The 21,411-nt window shown below is 45.7% G+C and overlaps 1 protein-coding gene across 3 annotated transcripts in view; it reads left to right on the top strand.

Moving 5' to 3' along the window:
* The first annotated feature begins 2,296 nt into the window (after positions 1-2,296).
* LOC138792234 (protocadherin-10-like) overlaps positions 2,297-21,411 on the top strand; it is an 85,367-nt gene continuing 66,252 nt past the window's right edge. The window contains exon 1 of one of the 3 annotated variants that reach the window (XM_069969430.1): positions 2,297-4,400. In XM_069969430.1, coding sequence (XP_069825531.1) covers positions 2,454-4,400 — 1,947 coding nt within the window. In that variant the 5' untranslated portion in view covers positions 2,297-2,453. Of the gene's footprint in view, positions 4,968-21,411 lie in introns of all 3 variants that reach the window. The other 2 variants (XM_069969421.1, XM_069969412.1) reach the window with 2 other exon arrangements.

Here is a 21,411-nt window from a genome sequence, read left to right as displayed (position 1 = left end):
TAGTATTGTGTCAGTACAGTATGGGGTCAGGGGTATAGTATACGGTCAGGGGTATAGTACTGGGTCAGTAAGTATGGGGTCAGGGGTATAGTATTGGGTCAGTATAGTTTGGGGTCAAGGGTATAGTATTGTGTCAGTATAGTATGGGGTCAGGGGTATAGTATTGTGTCAGTATAGTTTGGGGTCAGGGGTATAGTATTGTGTCAGTATAGTTTGGGGTCAGGGGTATAGTATTGTGTCAGTATAGTATGGGGTCAGGGGTATAGTATTGGGTCAGTATAGTTTGGGGTCAGGGGTATAGTATTGTGTCAGTATAGTTTGGGGTCAGGGGTATAGTATTGTGTCAGTATAGTATGGGGTCAGGGGTATAGTATACGGTCAGGGGTATAGTATTGTGTCAGTATAGTATGGGGTCAGGGGTATAGTATACGGTCAGGGGTATAGTACTGGGTCAGTAAGTATGGGGTCAGGGGTATAGTATACAGTCAGGGGTATAGTATTGAGTCAGTATAGTTTGGGGTCAGGAGTATAGTATGGGGTCAGGAATGCACTCACTAGGGATACCCTAGAGTCATTTTTTATTCCCTTTTGGCTATTGGAGAGCAAACCTGCCCATACCGTCATAGGGCAGCATAGCCTTTAAATGGATTGTGCCGTGTGCAATATCCTCATTTTAAGTGTCCCTTTTAATGTTTGGCTGATCCTCTATGCTATTATTTCACTCAGTTATATAGATCTGTAATTTACTTCTATTTAAATATCTCCAGTATTCCAATACTTATCAGCTGCTGTATGTCCTGCAGGGAGTGGTGTAGTATTTCCAGTCTGACATAGTGCTCTCTGCTGCCACCTCTGTCCATGTCAGGAGCTGTCCAGAGCAGTAGAAAATCCCCATAGAAAACCCTCACTTGTATGTAAAATATTGTTCATGGTTGTATGTGTTGGAAAAATCAAATAAAAAATTAATTATAAAAAAAAAAAAAACCTCGCTTGCTCTTCCTGACATTGACAGAGTTGGCAGCAGAGAGCGCTGGGTCAGACTGGAAAGAAAACCCCATTTCCTGCAGGACATACAGCAGCTGCTAAGTATAGGCAGATGTGAGATTTTAAAATAGAAGTAAATTACAAATCATTATAACTTTCTGACACTAGTTGATTTGAAAGAAAAAGATTAACCCCTTTAACATGTGATCACAGCCAGGGTCTCATTGGCTTAATGAAAGGGATTATTCAGTATTAGAGAAAAACATATTTCCCCCAGAAATAGCTCCCCCCTTGTCTTCAGTTTGTGTGTGGTACTGCAGCTCAGCTCCATTGAAGCCACATTGCAATACCACCCACAACCTGAGGGCAGATGGGGATGCTAGTGTCAGATGAAAGCAGCGTTATCTTTCTAATGGCGGGGGAGCTCATCTATGAAATCCATAAACCTATAAACTGCAATAAATCGTCTTCTTTCCCATAATCGCCGCCACCTTTCCAAACAATAAGAGACCACGCGCTGAAATCGTTTCGAGAATTTATTGGACCAATAGTAAATATTTTATTGATTATTGATACGGTCCCATAAAAGTGACGGATCTGCCGCTCTAACCTGCCCCGAACGGTCATTTACGGCCGTCTCTTTATGGATTCCTAGTTTACGACGAAAAGTTATTTGCATTGTTATGATGAACGGCGTAATTTACGGGGAGACGCTCGGCCGCGGAAAATACGATATGTCATTAGTCTCAGGAAAGAATCATGACGGCTATGAACATTTTTTTTTTTTTTTTACCGCCTAGGCGCTCAATGGGTTAAAGCGAGTAAAAAAAATTCTCGGCTGCGATGACTCTAATTATGGTGTTTATTTAGCACCTAGCAGTAAACATACAAACATGTTCATAGGAAGGCGGCGCTGCCTATGGATGGGATAACCTGTGCGCTGGGGAACAATCATCCTGGACGTCTCCTGCAGCTGCCATCAGGGCTCCCTGTCACTCATCCCTCCCTGTAAGGAGTCTATAGACCCTACCCAGAGATAGCGGCCGCAGCGTTATTGAGGATAGCCAGTGCCAGCATAAAGGGTTAAACAGAACAGCTGTAAAACCTGTGTCTCCGTCCAATACAGGAGCTGCAATGTGAATTTGGATCCAGCCCTCTTCTAAAATGAAAATAGTTGGGGAGGGGGTGGCTGACTGGGGAGCTGGGCAGAGGAGGAGGAGGAGGAGGGGGGATTGTTGAAAGTATATTGAAGAAACACAAGTCTATGGAGCAAGATCCTCACATTTAGCAAAGAGCTGGCGATTTTCTGCTATCAGATTGGATTAAGAGATCTTGGCTGGAGCCTGGTTCCCCAGTGACTGAGGATAGAGCTGCTGCTGGAGGAGGATAGAGCTGCTGCTGCCTCTTCTTCCTCTTCTGCATCTTCTCTCTTTTTGCCTGAGGATTTGTGGGGTTGCATTAGGTCTGAGATGTGGTGGTGGTGGTGGTGGGCTGTGAGGACCGGGGCTGCTCGGGGGCTCCTGCCGGTGCTGCTCACCTGTTGCCTGGTCCCTGCCTCCAGCCAGATCCGGTACACCGTCCCCGAGGAGCTGGACCATGGGGCATTTGTGGGGAACATCGCCGAGGACCTGGGCTTGGACATCTCTAAGCTGTCCCCCCGGCGCTTCAGGATCGTGTCAGGAAGCAACAAGCAACACCTGGAGGTCAACCTGGAGAACGGGATTTTATTTGTCAACGAGAAGATCGACCGGGAAGAAGTTTGCGAGTTCCAGCCGGTGTGTTCCCTGCACTTGCAGGTGGTGATGGAGAACCCGCTGGAGCTCTATAGGGTGGAGGTGGAGATATTGGATATCAATGATAACGCACCCAGCTTTCCTTGGCACGATTATGTGCTGGAGGTGACCGAGTCCGCTGCCCCGGGTGCCCGCTTCCCCTTGGAGAGCGCCCAGGACCCGGATGTGGGCACCAACTCCCTGCGCACCTACAAGCTCAGCCCCAATGGCTTCTTCTCCCTGGAGGTGCAGAGCCGCAGCGACGGCAGCAAGTTCGCCGAGCTGGTGCTGGAGAGACCGCTGGACCGGGAGCAGCAGAAGACGCACCGGGTCCTGCTCACAGCCATGGACGGCGGCGTCCCGGAGCGCTCCGGTACCGCACTCATCATAGTCAGCGTGCTGGACGCCAATGATAACGTGCCCACCTTTGACCAGACCTTCTACCGGGTGAGTCTCCAGGAGAACGTGCCCCGGGGGACCCTGGTCATCAGGCTGAACGCCACCGACCTGGACGAGGGCACGAACGGGGAGATCGAGTACTCGTTCAGCGGCCACGCGCCCCAGAAGGTGCGGGACCTGTTCATGGTGGAGCCCCGCAGCGGCAACGTCAGGGTTAAAGGAGTCCTGGACTATGAGAAGTCCAACCTGTACGAGCTGTATATCCAAGCCAAGGACCGGGGACCGGCGGCGGTGGCCGTGCACTGCCGGGTGCTGGTCAACCTCATGGACGTGAACGACAACGCTCCAGAAGTCATCCTCACCTCGGTGTCCACCCCGGTGATGGAGGACGCCCCGCCGGGCACCGTCATAGCCGTCATCAGCGTCATGGACCGGGACTCTGGCAATAACGGGGACGTTAACTGTGATATCCCCAAAAACGTCCCCTTCCAGCTGCACTCGTCCTATAAGAACTACTACACGCTGGTGACCACCGAGGTGCTGGACCGGGAGGCCGTGCCCGAGTACAACATCACCATCAGCGCCCGGGACTTCGGGGCTCCGCCGCTCATGACTAAGAAAGTCATCACCGTGCAGGTGACCGACATCAACGACAACGTGCCCACCTTCGTGCAGCCCTCGTATACGGTGTACGTGATCGAGAACAACCCGCCGGGGGCTTCCATCTGCTCGGTGACCGCCCTGGACCCGGACTCTAACCAGAACTCGTACCTGTCGTACGCCATCGTGGAGGGGCAGATCCAGGGCATGTCGGTGGCCACCTACGTCTCCATCAACTCGGACAGCGGCAACATCTACGCGCTCCGCTCCTTCGACTACGAGCAGATCCGCAACTTCCAGATCCGCGTGCAGGCGCAGGACGCGGGCTTTCCGCCGCTCAGCAGCAACGTGACCGTCAACGTCTTCATCCTGGACCAGAACGATAACGTGCCGGTGATTGTGTCCCCGCTGCCCAAGAACGGCACGGTGGCCACGGAGATCCTGCCCCGGTATGCCGACCCTGGCTACCTGGTGGGTAAGATCTCCGCCATGGATGCGGATTCCGGGCAGAATTCCCGCCTCTCCTACCAGATAGTGCAGGCGACCGATGCCTCCCTGTTCAGCATCGCCCTATACACCGGGGAGCTGAGGACTATCCGGGCGCTGGGGGACAAGGACGCCAGCAGACACCGGCTCCTCATCCAGGTCAGGGACAATGGGCAGCCATCTCTGTCCACCTCAGTCTCCATAGTCCTGAGTGTGGTGGACAGCATCCCAGAGACCCCCTCAGAACTCAACGACCTGCCCCTGAACTCTGACCCCTCCAGCACCTCTTCTCTCACCCTCTACCTCATAGTGTCCCTGGGCTCCGTGTCCTTCACCTTCCTGGTGGCCATCATAGTCCTGACCATCATCAAGTGTCACAAAGACAGGGTGTCCCTGCAGGATTACAAGTGCTCCCCCCTGCCCACCTGTTGCTGCTGCTGCCTGGGCTCTTCTTCCTCAGGGGACGTCTTCAAGAATTCCAATATAAACCTGCAAATTTCCTCAGGGAATAAAGTGCAAACTAACTGTATGGAGTCCTCGGGGAACAGCGGCCCCCAAAACTACTGTTATAAAGTGTGTCTGACCCCAGAGTCGGCCAAGAGTGACTTCATGTTCCTCAAACCCTATAACTCCACCACCACACAAAACAATGAGAAAATCCCCGAAAAGACGGTCCCTGGGAAAGGTGGACCCAACCCGCCGGCCGTAAACAATGCAGTCAATGAGGTAAATGACGGGTTAAATTGGCAGGGGGCTCTGCCTTGTCTATGGGCCAGGTTTGGCAGACATCAGCTGGCGAGCCTTGATCTCTTAAAGGGGCAGTACGTCTGAAGTGTGGCGGCAGACGTCTCATCTCCTATGGTAGGACTTCCTAGGAAGTTTGGTTTAACCCTATGTTTACAGTACTAGCAGCTATAGGCGTAGACTTGTGTATAACTTCCATTGAGCTGGATGCAGCTGTCACTCAATAGTTAACATCAATCATGTAGTATAGCGGACCTGTTTAGTGCCTGTCAGGCTGCAGTAAGCTAAGGGTTACTAGTAGGCTAGACATCACCCCCTTAACCCCCATTACTATGGATGGGGAATTTTTTTTTAATTATTTATTTATTTTTTTTACTCAATAATGATATAATTAAAGTAAAATCGCAGCCCAGCCATGGAAGTGCCTGCCGCCTCCCGCTCACGTATTCCTCCCCTGCTTCCAAGGGCATTTACCGAACATCTTCTCCGTGTCCCCGGTTTCCTCCTGAGTGTGTAATTTATGTCTTACAATTATTCCCTCCTAACTCCAAGGGCGTCCTTCAGGACGGACCGAATGGATCTTTTCCACGGCCGCGTTGTCATTGCTTTTACGTGTGACACATGAAATCAGGGTGTGAGAGCTGTGAATCACTGATCAGTGAGCCCATAAATCCTCCCCGCTCTGACAATAGTGTATTATCTGCCATGCTGGGGGGGGGGGGGGGCACCATTACTATGCACAGCGCCAGGGCTGGGGGTACATATGTCTTTCCTATACAGACACTCTCCAGATTAACAAAGCACCAGTGCCTGTCGCTGCTGCTGCCGCCACTGCTGCTGGGAATAGATGCATTGTAATATGTATTAGGAAATAAAAAGCTTAGCGGGGCTATTGTGCTTCAAGGTTACTGTGGCACACACACCGCACACGTCTCTATACATGTGTGCTATCTAGTATATATATATATATATATATATATATAGGATATATATTGAAATTTACACACACCTTCTCATATATATATATATATATATATATATATATATATATGTTACAACATTGGCAACAACCGAATATTTGCCCGGCTATATAAGATAGGAGAATCAATTCACCCAGGCTGATGGGGAATCAATGGGAAAAGAGAATTTTTAAAGATTGGCTCATCTCTAATCACAATTCCTGACCAAGAGAAGGATGTGCTGTCTCCTCTTATCTGTCAGGCAGAAGTCCAATGACACTCAACCTGTGGCTCAGGAGAGACTCACGCTACTCCCTGGGGCACCTATTAGCACCAGAATAGATCTTTAAGCCGTACCGTTGACAGTTATGACAACAATGAATCCAACCGGAAAATAACATTTAATATCTGAACGGAGCACACATACGGATGCCGGGCAGCAGTCATCACCGGGCTGTGTTAGCCGCATGACTGATCTTGGATGCCACTACTGTGCCAGGTGTTGTAATTGTAGAATCGTAGCCCCCCCCCCCCCCCCCCGATCTCCTGCTATTATCTTATTTTCTCTGATCTACTTGCTATCTGTTAATTTCATGCTGAATCTAAGCACAAAGGAAGGCATGAGCTAAGTAGACTGCAGTGTGCTAAACCAGACACCAGATGGCGCCATTTCCTAAGGAAACACCCAGATCCAACTATAAAAAACAGTGGCAATGTATTAACAAGCTGGAGAGAAGAAAGATAACATAGTTTCTTCTCACAAATCAGTTTTACCCTTTTGCAATAGTCACTTCATTTACTTTAGAATGTTCCGACTTTTTCCTACCGGGTCAGGAGTATACTGTGAAAGGGTTAACCCTAGGGTATACAGGCCCCATTAGGCTATGCTAACACCCACTGTATCATCCTTGACAATTAATTAAACCTAATTTTGACGTATTATTGTATTGTCCCTTCCCGTGACTGTGTCGCCTATAAAAAAAAAAATAATTAGCTGTCAGTACTAGCTGCGGCCGGAACGTAGGTGAGGAGGGGGCAAATACTTCTGCTCTAATATCCTTTGGCTGTTAATAGGTTCTGAGCGGAGCGTCCTGCTGTCCAATGTGACATTAGGTTTTTAATGATCCGAAAATGAATACGTTGTAGCATTAAATGGACTTTTATCCCTTTCCTCTTTTCCAGCAGGCATTCTTCATTTGAAGGGGTTACAAGGTTTCACATTAATAGGGTTCGCTTAACTAGAGACTAGGTAGCGCTTGCACTTTCAGACATGCTTTGCATTACAATTCAGTCCCTGGGAGCTGATGCCAGGAGATGTCCCTATAGGTGGTCTCTATGGATGAGATGCAGAGCTATGGAGAGCTATGACATATCCTGTCCAGAAGCCACCTGTACATATTGTATAATGAGGCTATCCTTCCGATCTGCCGCTGCCTTTCAGACCAAGTACATGGGATATATATATATATATATATATATATATATATATATATATATGTATGTGGAACACTTTACGTACATGGTGATGCATTTACTTACATATTGTATAGTAACTCCCCCAACGTTCTGGGATACCTGTGTTGATAATAGTAATTCCACATTGCCAAAAAAACAAACCAAGAATGACTAGACCCCCCATCGAACTGGTGGTACAGATGGCACAGCGGTGGTCCCGAGGATGGCCAGATGTCTCTCTGTCATAGCCGTCTCATCTATAGCATTAACAATATATTTCCAGCTGATTATAAAAAAAATTAAATAATTTAAGAGGATGTTTTATTGATAGGGGATCAGATTGCAGCATGAATAGATTTATATAGAGTTTAGTGAATGGGTTATAAAGAGGATGCAGATACAGCAGCAGATGCTGGAGTCCTATAACAATCTATGGGGGAGGGTATATCTACGCTAGCACCTTGGACAGCTCTGCTGCTCCTTGTAGTCTTGATGGTGGGACACCCAATCTGATGCCCAGGGGCTTCTGACTGTGGAAACATGGATCGGGCACGTTGGATCTCTACATGCCCGATCCTTTGTTATCCTTTGGATAAGCCATTTAGAGGGGTCTGACAGTAAATTGTTCCCTTCTTCTTTTTTTTAAATCAGACATGTGAAGGAGAATATTACAGAGTTTCGCTTTCTATGTGTTTTGCCATGTCAAGCATTGGGTTCCCTTGCTGTGTGCAAGTTCTCCTATGAGAAGTAGAGGGGAACAGGAAAAAAAATGCAGAGCAGCTGGGAAAATTCATATCTCTCATAGTTACCATGCATCTCCTGGAAAACTCAAGACTACTGTCAGTGTTCTCCAACCAGTAGCTTCAGGGACCCTGCTTAGGGCTCACTAGCTGTTGGAGGCTGCTCATAGTATGGAGAACTGCTAGTGCCGGGGGGGTTGTAGTATTAGGAGTTGTAGTAGTACTACCAAAAGGTTAAAGTGCACCTGTCATTTAATTTTTTTGCAGAAATCAATAGTACAGGCATTTTTGTAAGAAACTTTGTAATTGGGTTTATTAGCCGAAAAATGCATTTTTATCATGAGAAAGCAGTTTGAAGCTCTCCACCCCCCCCCCCCCCCCCGTCTTCTATGTTCTCTTTGGAGAGGGGAGGGGAGGGGTGGAGGGAGATTAGGCACCAAAACAGGACAACAAAAAGTTAACATACAACTACATCACTGGGCTATCTCCTCTTAAGTCAGCACTGACCTCTCTGACCTCTGAATAGAGGCTTTCACACTGCTCCCGCTGTGTAATCCTTTTTTCTCTGCTCTCTGCTGCCGACTAATCTCCCTCTTTCCTCCTCCCTTCTCTATGGAACAGACAGGGGCACATCTGCTGCAACAAGACATAATTTCCTGATAATGAGCAGTGGATGAGAGAGGGAGGGAGACCTGGGGAAATGGCATATCTGCCTCATAAACCAATTTACAAAGTTTCTTAAAATTTGCCTGTACTATTGATTTCTGCAAAAAAAAAACAAAAAAAAAACGACAGTAATACTTTAAGTAACTCTAAAGTTGCCTGTAAAGTCTATATATACCATTGAATAGTCTGTAGTCTGCAAAGTCTGTAAATACCATCTAATAGTCTGTAATCTGCAAAGTCTGTAAATACCATAGAATAGTCTACTAACTTACTGGTATGGAAGGCACATAGGATGTGGATTGTTCTGGCTGCCCTGCTATATATATGGATATATCTTTTTGCCTTAGCCTTAGGGCTGCATCCAACTTCTTCAGCCAGAGTTTGAATTCAGACAGACCCGAGTGTACTAGAAGGTCGCTCATCTCTACTAACAGCCATATGGTGGTTATTATATATTATACTGTAGTCATCTATTGCATTCACCAGGTTGTAATATGTGGAGTACCAGGTAAAATTACTTCCACTTTTTACCTCCATTAAACCTGTTACATTGAAAATTTAGTCCATATCATGTTATAAAGCACAAAGAGCTGAGCAGAGTGATATATATTTATATATATATATATATATATATATATATTATAGTTCCAGGATAAATAGTCATTTATTATAGTAAACCTCATTTAATTGTCGGCTAAATAGTCATGTGGGCGGTCCTATTCAGTCACTGGCATCTCTCTCTATGTGCAGACAGATAGTTGCCAATAGCCGAGTAACACCGCCCACATGACATTTAGCCCAGAATGAGCAAAGATTTCCCACAAGACTATATATTATATAAAACTGCTCAGCACTTCCTGATCTATGCTATGGTGCCTGTAAATAGGACTAGATTTTTAATGGGACAAGTTCCATTTAAACCACTGAAGCATAGTTTGTGTTTTCAATCTCATTTATTACATTGAAAGGGTTATATTATATCTTTATTCTGCTATAGATTTTTGGAATATGAAGATGGTGTTTGTAGAGGTAGTGATAGCAGAATACCATACACTTCTGTGCAGAAGCCAAGAAATTGTTTGATCTTAAAGGTCTGTAGACATTGTAATGTGGATATAATAGAGGACTCTCCTTGGGACCCCCCCCTCTATGGGCCAGAATGGAGAGCCACTCTATAAAAGATGCTCCTGAGCTGTCATTGTATTATATGGACGACTATTTCGTTTTTCTGCAGGGGTAACAGAAGGCTACCCACAGCTTCCCCTCTCAGGAGTAGGGTCTGGAGTGATCGGCTGACCACTCCAGTGACTACTTTTTAAAATGGTGGTGGCTGATATCTTCTTTAAGGCTATGTTCACATGCAGTAAGAGACTAGCCGTTTCCTGACCCGGCAAGGTCACAGAACAGCCGGTCTCTGAAAAGATGATCTTTTCGGCTGCAGGGTTCTGATGCGGGCGCATCCGTGTGCGCCCGCATCGGAACTCCCCACAGCACACTATGGAGCGTGCGGCCGGAGCCGCTCGCTCCATAGTGTGCACTGACATGGTTTTCTGTGGCCGCTATTCACTGAATAGCGGCTGCAGAAAACTGACATGTCATTTTTTTGCGGCGCCGCTAGGGATCCAATAGAGGGCCAGGTAACGTATGTTTTCGTAATAATCATGGTCGTTGTGTGAACATAGCCTCATCCTGTATCTCTATCCTAAGCCTGTGCTCCACCCAGGTATGGCAGTGTCAACCACTATAAAACAAAGCAGACTATTTTCTTTATTTTCTTTTCTTTTTTTTTTCTTCCTATAAGTCTTCCTATACAAAATAGAAATATGTTGGCCAAACTGGGTCCAACTGACCATCTAATGTGTATGGGGGTCTCAACTCTCAATTGACAGATAATGTCAGTGGATAAAAGATCTGTAATGTCGCATTTCAAATGCTCAAACTTATCCAGGAGGTAACAGCTGCAATCTGACATTAGCTTTCCCTCCCCTTTTAGGTAGAACACCCGAACACACAGTTCAAGGGGTTATCTGGCAAAAAAAAAAATTCTTTCAAATAAACTGGTTTCAGAAAGTTCTATAGATTTGTAATTTACTTTTACTCTATTTAAAAATCTCCAGTCTGCCAGTACTTATCAGCTGCTGTATGTCTTGCAGGAAGTGGTGTATTCTTTCCAGGCTGATACGGTGCTCTGCTGTCTGCCGCCACCTCTGTCCATGTCAGGAACTGCCCAGAGCAGGAGAGGTTTTCTATGGGGATTTGCTACTACTCTGGACAGGGCAGAGGTGGAATACACCACTTCATGGAAGACATACAGCAGCTAATAAGTACTGAAAGACTAGAGATTTTTAAAAAGAAGTAAATTATAAAGCTATATAACTTTCTGAAACCAGTTGATTTGAAAGAAAAAGATTTTTGCCGGAGTACCCCTTTTAAGCATTCATTAGTATGGTGGCACCAGGGGAGACGGCTATCCAATGGGTATGGATAACTTAAAGGGGTACTACTGGGGGGGGCATTTTTTTCCTGACACCGGGGAGGAGGTGGCTGAGGGAAACGACATCCACTCACCTCCCCGGTTCCAGCGGCAAGTCCCGCATCATGGCGCTCCAGTCCCCGATTCCCGGCCGCTTCCTGGTGTCTGACACGGGCCCGAGACAATATGTCTCAGGTCCGCTCAGCCAGTCAGTGACAGAGACGGGATCTGAGCGGACTTGAAACAGATCCCGCCTCCGTCACTTACTGGCTGAGCGGACCTGAGACGTCACGTCTCGGGCCTGCGTCAGACACCAGGAAGTGCCGGCCGGGGACCAGAGCGCCGCGATGCAGGACCTGCCGCTGGACTACGGGGAGGTGATTGGACGTCGTTTCCCTCAGCCACCTTCCCCCGTGTCTTTAAGGGGCATTTTTAAATAATTGTTCTGTTGCTAGAGCAACTTACCCTCTCCTGATCCCCTGCCGGTCCTGCTGCAACTTTCATTTCCTCCACTTCTGGCCCTCCACTGATCCTGTCTTCTGCAGGAGCAGGACCTGTTCACTAGCCAATCACCAGTCATTGTGCTGTCCCGAGTAAGCAGGTCCTGTTTTAAAAGCAAAGAACCGGAAGTGGCGGGAATGGAAGCTGCAACCAGACCTGCGGGGGATCAGGGTAGGAAAGTATCTGTTTTTTCCCTACAGCCCCAGAAACATAACAATTACTTTAAAATAGCAGAATTCCCCTGTAAAACCATAAGACATTTAAGCGGATTGATAGCACAGTTGATGCAGCATGAATTCCACTTGAGGCTTGGGCTGATATTAAATTATCACAGGTTGCCTCCGGTGGGCTCTCCTCTTTCCTATCCCCCTATGATACTGAATCAGGTAGATGTTTCCTACACGGGAGCCCTCGCAGAGGCATATGAGTCACCCATTGACACACGCAGATCTCCGACATTCATTGATGCCATTTAACTAATCCCCTCTAGTGATCATCTCTCAGAACAATCAGGCTCATCATTGATATCACTGTCTCTCCGCAGATGTCTTGTCAAACTGCTTATAGATTTATTGAAGTGGGCAGGTTGGCAGAACAGTAAATGCCATGACCTACTGTACGTAGATCTATTTGACATGACCTATATAAATCTACTTCAAGTCTGAATTGCCGCAGAAAATAAAAATATTATCTGTATCCGTGTCCATTTTAAACCTCCACTCGAGGATAATAGGCTGTAATAGTGTCATTTCCCATTGATACATAATGGGATTAATGGAGGGATTCTCATTGCTGGTGTGTAATATGCAGATTGTGGGTAGCACTGGAATACAAATAATGTCTTACTAATGAACTTCCCCTAATTATTTAATCAGGGAAATCATTAGCATTTATATCACCACTATTCTACTCCGCTCGGCTCCCAATTCTTTTGGCGATGTTTATTTTTTGTTCGGCGCAGTCTCTATTTTTGGCAATTATTCGAGTTGTAAATGCACAAAGTTTTCTTCTCCTCGGAGACTTGAGAAATGTCTTGCTTTTCAATCACTATGAGCCCTACTGATGTGATTTTTTTCCCGCTGCCTTTCAACTCCACCGTTAGAAGGGCAGACAAGCTGCAAACTTGAGTTCAAATGTTCCATTTAATATGGTCACAGTTAAGCTGGCAGACAGATTTTTCCCATGTGGCCAATTCCAAAGACACAAGCAATTTGATGGGGGAAAAAGCCAGTTTGTTACTGTTCTCTATACTTTTCCTATATACTTTTTTTTTTTTTTTTTTTTACTCATTTTCAGTTTTAATGAAAATGAGAAACTTCGGGCGATAAAAAAAAAAAAAAAAAAAAAAAGTTTTGGCACTATGAGTAATAAAAAAAAAATCAGAAATGGAAGATACATGGTAAAGGCTGCCGGGGAATATCATTTTCCACTTTTGCTGTTTTCATAGCTTAAATGGGTATTCCGAATTCAGCGTATAAATGTTATTCTTTGTATGATAGACGGTCATCGTTTTAGAACCGAAAGAAGTTCCTATTGAATGACTGCAATCTTGTAAACTGCAAAATTGATATCAGAGGTGTATTAGAAAAGTTTATAACGCAAAGAATACAATGTATTTGCTGAAACTGGAATACTCCGTCAGCTGTCACCTAGATGGGCTTGATACCAGGCTGCCATTTCACCTTGAAGTTTTCCTTGAGGCTATGTGCACACATAGGCCCAGTTCACACTGAGCAAATATGGCGAAATTCCGCGGCGGAGCTCTCTGCCGCCGAATCCCGCTGTGCTCGGTGTCCTGCAGTGATTAAATGGGATGGTACGTGCATGTCCGATTCCTCCTTGACATGTCAATTCTTTAATCGGAGAGCAGCGGATGCGTATGAGCCCTCCCATTCACTCACTGCAGGACCCAGAGCATGGAGGGATTCCACCGTATTTGCTCAGTGTGAACTGGGCCTTAGGGGGAGATTCATCAAACATGTATAAAGTAGACCTGGGCCAGTAGCCCCGAGCAACCAAGATTCCACTTTTCTTTCCTCACAGATTCTTTGGAAATGAAAGGTGGAATCTGATTGGTTGCTAGGGGCAACTAAGGCAATTCTACTTTACACCATGTTTGATAAATCTCCACCTTAGGGTGTGTTCACACTGTTTGTCATAGCCTGTCTATGGGAGAGCTCGCACACCTCTGCTGCCGCCGCTCTCCGCTCAGAGAAGTAACATGTCACTTCTTTGAGTGGAGAGTGGCAGCATTGGGGATGTGCAAGCTCTCCCATAGATGGGCTATGACACACTGAGTCAGGCGGGATTCCGCCTGATTTACTCAGTGTGAACATACCCTTACGGTGTAAAATATAGACTGCAACCAATCACAGCTTTTATTTTACCAAAGCTGAAAGCTGAGCTGTGATTGGCTGCTTTGGGCATCAACCCTATTGATAAATCTCCCCATTAGTTTAGACTGTTCCTCAATAAACAGCCATTTTTTATGGAAAAAAAATATATATATTTTTCTTGCATTATGGTCTTTTTCTTGAGCTGTAAATCGTCAGGTTTTTACAGCTAAAAAAAAAAAAAAATTCTGCAACTGATCTAGTTTATGACTTACTTCACATACAGAGGCATGTTTACTGTTGAAAATATGTTATTCAGTATTAGCAGTTTCCTCAAAAATTCTGGATCAAATGGTGTGGACCACATTTATTATATCTGACAAAGGGGTGTGGCTTAGGTAAAAGGGTCTGGCTCAAGCGTCATGGGTTTATGCATTTATTTATTTGGGACTTTTTAAAGAGGTGCAACTTTGTCACTCCACTTGCTTCTAAATTTTAATGGTGGCTGAGAAACCAAGACAAAAATGGCATCGAAGTGTTCATATATTGTATGACAGTCTGATAAATCTGGAAAATTTAATATTGGCATAGGAGAAAAAGTGCAAAGTAAAAAAATGGAGTACAATAGGAGTACAATGGGGTACATATTGCACTTTGTTCTGTATTTTATTTCTGTCTTGTAGAAAAAAAAATGCCCCCGTTGCACTTGCCCCATCCTCCCTACTGACCCATCAGGCAAGCAGGGTGTACATCGACAGATGTGTCCATTTTGTACAAACCAGCTCAACAATCTGTGATTTTTTGCTGAAGTACGCTGGGTGTGGGGATAATTAAAATATGAAAAATTCTGTGGTGAAGCTGGGTTCCTGCTGTGCAGTTCCCATTCACTTCAATGGAAACTGTGCTACAGTAACAGGGAACCACCACTACACAATGAAAGAAGCCATCTGCTTTCAGCTCCGTTCATTGCAAATGTGCTGCGTCTCTGCCAGATATGGGAATGCTGGGTGTCAGCACTCAGACATTGATGACCCCCTGACTGCCTAAAGCCCCCTATCTATCTATCTGTTGTCTTTTATATATGCTGCCTCCAGTATATCCTTGTGGTCATGGGGAGCTAAGCTGCTGCAGGAGGTGTATGGCAGTGGTCCCACCTCTCTTTCCAAGCTCATGAATAGTGTTGAGTGGAGAGGCCAAACTGTTCAGATTTGGCAACGTTTTCTGAACCCCAACTCTCAGCATTTGCCTCCCCATGGCTGCAGAATTTGGATGAGCGCTTGTATTCAGAGAATGTTGCCGAAGCAAAAACGTTTCGGCTCAACACTACACATGAACGCTTGGCAGGCGGCACCTAGTTTAAATCCATTCCACTCTGGGGGCCTGGAGCTGGAGGTCCTGGAGCTGTACTGCTAATCTTGTCCTGGTCGTAGCCATGATTGGAAAAAAAAGCAATCTATATAACAAAGAGTTAAAATAATTTCTTTTTGACCCTTAGTGGTGAACAGCATAGGCAGATACCAAATTGAGAGGAAGGGGTTAACACACAGGCAGATACCCCTCCACTCCTGTGAGCCTCTTGTTTTATGACTTTACTCCTCTGTCCTCTAACCTCTTTGACACTTTTCCTGCATAGACCTCCATTTACTCATAGACCTTCATTACCAGAATGACGCAGTCCGCCTTAATGTGTTAAAGGGGGCCTCTGGACCCCTCTGATTTATGGGTCCAGTTGCAGCCGCGACCACTGTGATGTCTATAGCTACGCCACCATCCCCAGTCCACAATGGGGTCACCCCGTCCCCAATCCACAATGGGCTCACCCTGTCCCCAGTCCACAATTGGGTTACCTCGTCCCCAGTCCACAATGGGGTCACCCTCTTAGGCTATGTTCACACTACGTAAGTTCTGTAGTAATCACTGCCGTTGGAACAACGGCCTTGAGGAATCAAGGCTCATAGGGGGAGATTTATGAAAGGGTGTGAATATACACCTGGTGTAAATTGCCCACAGCAACCAATCACAGCTCCTCTTTTAGGCTATGTTCACACAACGTGAACATCCGGCCGTTCCGTGACCCCGGCCGGGTCACGGAACAGCCGATCTGTGCCCTGATCATCGCCGCCGGTACTTGAGTACCGGCCGGATGATCTGTCCGGCCGCAGAGCTTTGATGTGGGCGCATCAGCGCGCGCCCGCATCAGAGCTTCCCCCTGCACACTATGGAGCGAGCGGCCGCTTCATAGTGTGAACTGACAGGGTTTCCTACGGCCGCAGAAAACTGACATGTCAGTTATTTGCGGAGCCGCATGGGATCCCGGCCAGAGCGTATACGATGTGTATACGCTCCGTCCGGGATCCCATTGAAACTAAGGCATTGTTCCATCCCGCAAAAACTACGGCCGTTGTTGCCATCGGCAACAGCGGCCGTAGTTTTACGCAGTGTGAACATAGCCTTATTCTACCAGAGCTGGAAGCTGAGCTGTGATTGGTTGCTGTTGGCAGTTTACACCAGGTGTATATTTACACCCTTTCATAAATCTCCCCCATAGTATACACTCCGGCTGGGATCCCTGGCGGCACCGCGAGAAACTGACATGTTTGTTTTCTGCGGCCACTATTCAGTGAATAGTGGCCGCAGAAAACCCTGGCAGTTCACACAATGGAACTGCCAGAGGCGCATGGATGTGTCCGCATCAGAATTCAGCGGTGCTAAAGATCATCCAGACACCGGCCGTTCCATGACCCCGGCCGGTCCCTTACTACGTGTGAACATAGCCTTAAAGTGTAATGAGCATGATCAAAGGAAACTATCCCCTTTGATCAGGTCAATGGGTTTAAAGGGATTAAAGGGTTAAACAGCTGGGATCAGTGGTTCCACTAGTCCCGGCTTTTAGAGCAGGAGCTAAGCTGTTATTAGAGCGCTCCTGGGCAGCATGAGGCACCCGTTCAGGGCTTGTTCTACAGCGCTATAAAAGCACGGTCTACCTTAAACCGCTATATTTCATAACAATAGTGGCTGGATTTATATTGGTGGGATGTTTTACTCGCAGGGGCTAAGATCATTAATGTGAGCTGTAGGCTTTATTGTTAAATGTGATTGATGGCCATGTCTTGTATGGTGGCTCCATTATTATCTTTCATCTTTCTCCTTATTGCCGTCTATTGAGGAGGTTCCATTGTGAAAGCTTCGCTGGTTGCTACTGTACTTTACTGTGGCTTTATTTCTCTTTTCTCTTCATCAGTAGAAAAGACTGAACTTGATAAGCTCGCGGTACCTTACTATGCAATGTGCCATATAATGGAACGCTATTGTTTTCTAAACGTATAGCTATTGTAAGTGGCCGTTCATTTAATCTTTGTAAAGGAAACACCGGTGCTTAAAAGGTATTCAAAAGTTATTAAGTGGCACTTTACTACTTTATAATTTACGCTGTATGCAGGTGTATACTGTGAGTGCTGAAGAGCTAGTCAAGGTTCCCTCTAAGCTGGTTGTGCTTGAAATACATATAGTTAAAAAAAATTTCAAAACCTTAATATATAGCTGCTATTTAACTAGTTGAGCTCATCATAATGTTGTTTTAACCCTTACTTCCCCTGCATGCGCTGTGCACGTTCACTGTACAAATGGTCTCAGGATATACTGTAAGCACTTGATGGAAGACAAAAAGGTGTTATCTATCGGGGTGGCATATACTACTGGATGGAATAGACCAGACATATTATATCTCCAATGAAATATAGTATACGTATTAATACCATGTGTTGTTATGTACAATTGCAGTGGCATGTGTCTGAGATATACAGTGTGGAGTGTTGAGGAGAAAAACTCCAAAAAAAAAAAATCCTTTCAACCATCAATTGATATCTGGATTACACCACTGATTGGGATTTTACTCTATAGTTCTTAGGCCACCTGATGCAGTGGTGTTCACCTTCTGTGGGCCATATAGTAAGTATGGTTGTATAGTGCATCATTGCTTACTATACAGGCGCAGGGAGTCCTGTCAAAATGATGGGTGTCCCTGCTGATCTACCTAGCTTCAATGATTTCCCACACTAGGGTGCTATGGAATCTTATCTATGCTTGCTTGCTCCTCGTTCCCTGCTCGCTGCCAGCGCTATTACACGCGTCGGAAGCAAACAGGTAACAGCCCGGGGGGGCATGGGAAGCTACGGTAGAGAGCTGCCCAGGTGCTAGATAATCCAGGCAGCACATAGAATATGGTGGCGGCCTGCTGCCGCCGCTCCTATTCTGCAGTGCGATGGCAGCAGATCGTTGCTATCTTAGTCGTTTGTCTTTCAACAACGGTCAGCTGACATCGTTCATGTCGGCTGATCATTGGCTTCTATTACACAAGACGATTATCGTCCGAATATGGCTAATAATTGTTTCATGTAATAGGGCATTTACTCTAATCTACTGCTTATAGCAGAAACTCTGGGCAAACATTCACTATTACAGTACATATGAACTGAGCAGTGTACATTGTATGCTTTACTGTTCAGTAATTACAGGAGCAGGGACTCCTGTCTTTGACAGATGTCCCTGTTTATGCATCTAAACATTTAGATTCTTTGTAAAAATTTTCTTTCAATTTGGTTTGTTCCACATTTATTCGATCCTCTCTATAGAGAAATAAACATCTGACAGACGCTGCAAGTTGCAATGTCAAAATACCCAAAGTGTATATGCAAAACTTGTAGCCAGGGGCTCAGCAAATCTAGTTGGCAGATGTTCAAATTTTGCACTTTGCCAACATACCATCTAGGTGTTTTTTTTTTTTTATTCATTATCACATTTGTTACCTTTATTATCACATTCTACTCCCCATGTACAGTGGTCATGCTCCATACTGAATGTACCCGAGCGTGACCACTTCTATATCCTCCATTCAGATCCCAGACTGGCACCTGTCTCTTCTTTAGATTTCTTGGGGCCCCAGCTGCAAGACCCCCCAACAATCTTACACAAGTCTTAAAGTAAATTGTGAGAAAATGCATTTTAAGCCTCTGAGTAATTCCTGTAATTATCGCAGCTAATAATCCCCTCATTCTAGTAGATAAATACATTTCTGTATGCAGCGTAATTTATCCTAGTAAAATTATTCAAATGAAATTGAAGCCTTTAACACTGAACCTGTATTCCCATTATTTTACGTGACCCGTTGTATTGGTTTCAATGTCATACGGTTTGCCCACCAGACTGACGCACAGCAAGGCTGACAGCTCTGCTATACGAGGCTACATAGGGCAGACAGAAGGAGTAGTGCCAGGCCGATCAACCTCTGTCACTCCAGCTGTTGATTAAGTTTAACTTCGTTCCATCAGTTTAAGGTGAAGACGGAGATAATGCAATTTCATTCAGACAGGATCATTTATGTAACTTGTTTGTCTTCGGATTCCTCTTTGATTGCAATCACTTATTTTTTTTTCCTCTTTGCATGTTTTGCCGCTTTAAACGTAACGTTATGATTTTAGAACAATTTCTGTTATCAGGCTTTGGCATTGTGTGGAAAAGAAAAGATCTTCTATGTACATAATCATTGCCATCTTTTTTCCTGATACAATTAATTTCTCACATATCGCTCTAGAGATAGGCAGGCTTTTCTCAGCCGTCTGCGGAGGCTTGATGGGGTCACTTAGAGAGTACCCGCGCATATTTATGGGGCTGATTTATGTATGTTTGCACAAATGATTGCACTAATACTTCAGACCGAATGTCCATTTTTAACTCTTATATTACCTGTATATAATACAGAATAAATCCTGGAGTTCCTTGTATTTCAACCTGTAGAGGCCTTTTGTTCCACTGTTTAGTGCCTATATGAGGTACGGTAGAAGCATATGAATAGATCTCTTGGGAGAGATTTATCAAACATGGTGTAAAGTGAAACTGGCTCAGTTGCCCCTAGCAACCAATCAGATTCCACCTTTCATTTACCAAAGAGTCTGTGAGGAATGAAAGGTGAAATCTGATTGGTTGCTAGGGGCAACTAAGCCAGTTTCACTTTACACCACGTTTGATAAATCTCCCCCCTTGTGTAACTATATTAACTCAAAGACACAAAGGGGGAGATTTATCAAACATCCACTGGCCGATACTATAGCTCTATGAGGGAGATTTATCAAACATGATGTAAAGTGAAACTCGCTTAGTTGCCCCTAGCAACCAATCAGATTCCACTTTTCATTCCTCACAGACTCTTTGGTAAATGAAAGGTGGAATCTGATTGGTTGCTAGGGGCAACTGAGCGAGTTTCACTTTACACCATGTTTAATAAATCTCCCTCATAGAGCTATAGTATCGGCCAGTGGATGTGTATTCAGTCTTAGGGTGTGTTTGCACTGAGGAATCCAGGCGGATCACCTGCCATTGATTTCGCCACTCGCTCCCGCTCACGGCATTTCCGCCCCGGATTCCTCAGTGTGAACCCTCCCTTAAAAGGGATTTGAGGGCCAGTATGATTCCTGGCTATTCAGTACTAGTGATGAGCAAACTTGTGGAAAAGTTTGTCCGAGAACTCTGCATTTGACCCCCATAGCTACAGAAGTTGGATGCTGCGAGTCTAGGGCGGCATCCAATCTCTGCATCCGCGGGGAGTCAAATGCAGAGAGGTTGGTTTCGGAGTTAAGCCTCTCCACTCAACACTATTGATGACCTATCCTTAGGGGCCTATTCCACGGAGCGTTAATCGTCCGAATCAGCTTGCAGTCTTCTTCTGCCCGGGTCCCGCATGCTCCAGCTTTAGAGCGGCCTTTCTGAGCTGACAGGCCACTCAGCCAATTACTGGCTGGGACCGACGCTGAGACAGGCCACTCTGAAGCTGGAGCGTGCAGGACCCGGGGAGAAGAAGACCGCAAGAGGAGCTCTGCAGCCTGGATAGGTAATGTATAACGTTTAAGCAAGGGCTGCAAGGACATCGGTTAAACAATAATCGGGCCATTGAATAGGCCCAGTAAACGAGCGCCGATCTAATAGATCAGCGCTCGTTTACAGTTAATATTGGGCCACCATTGGCCCGTGTAATAACACCCTTAGAATAGGCCATCAATATGTATAACTGACTAACCCAATTAATGGTCTGGCTCTGATGTAGGTAGTGGTCAGTCCACTAGAATACAGTTTACTATTCAGCCTATGACAATGAGACAGGTGTCAGTAAGTCTGCCTTTTTTATCTGACACCACACTAAAACTTGATTTATGAACAGTGGTGTAGCTATCCTAAAGGCAGACCTTGTCTCTGCTACAGGGCCCGTGCACTTCGGGGGCCCGCAGGCCAGGCCAGGTATCTGGCCCT

This window comes from Dendropsophus ebraccatus, chromosome 1 (assembly GCF_027789765.1).
Source record: "Dendropsophus ebraccatus isolate aDenEbr1 chromosome 1, aDenEbr1.pat, whole genome shotgun sequence".
Classification (NCBI taxonomy): domain Eukaryota; kingdom Metazoa; phylum Chordata; class Amphibia; order Anura; family Hylidae; genus Dendropsophus; species Dendropsophus ebraccatus.
This window is presented reverse-complemented; position numbering and strand designations above follow the sequence as displayed.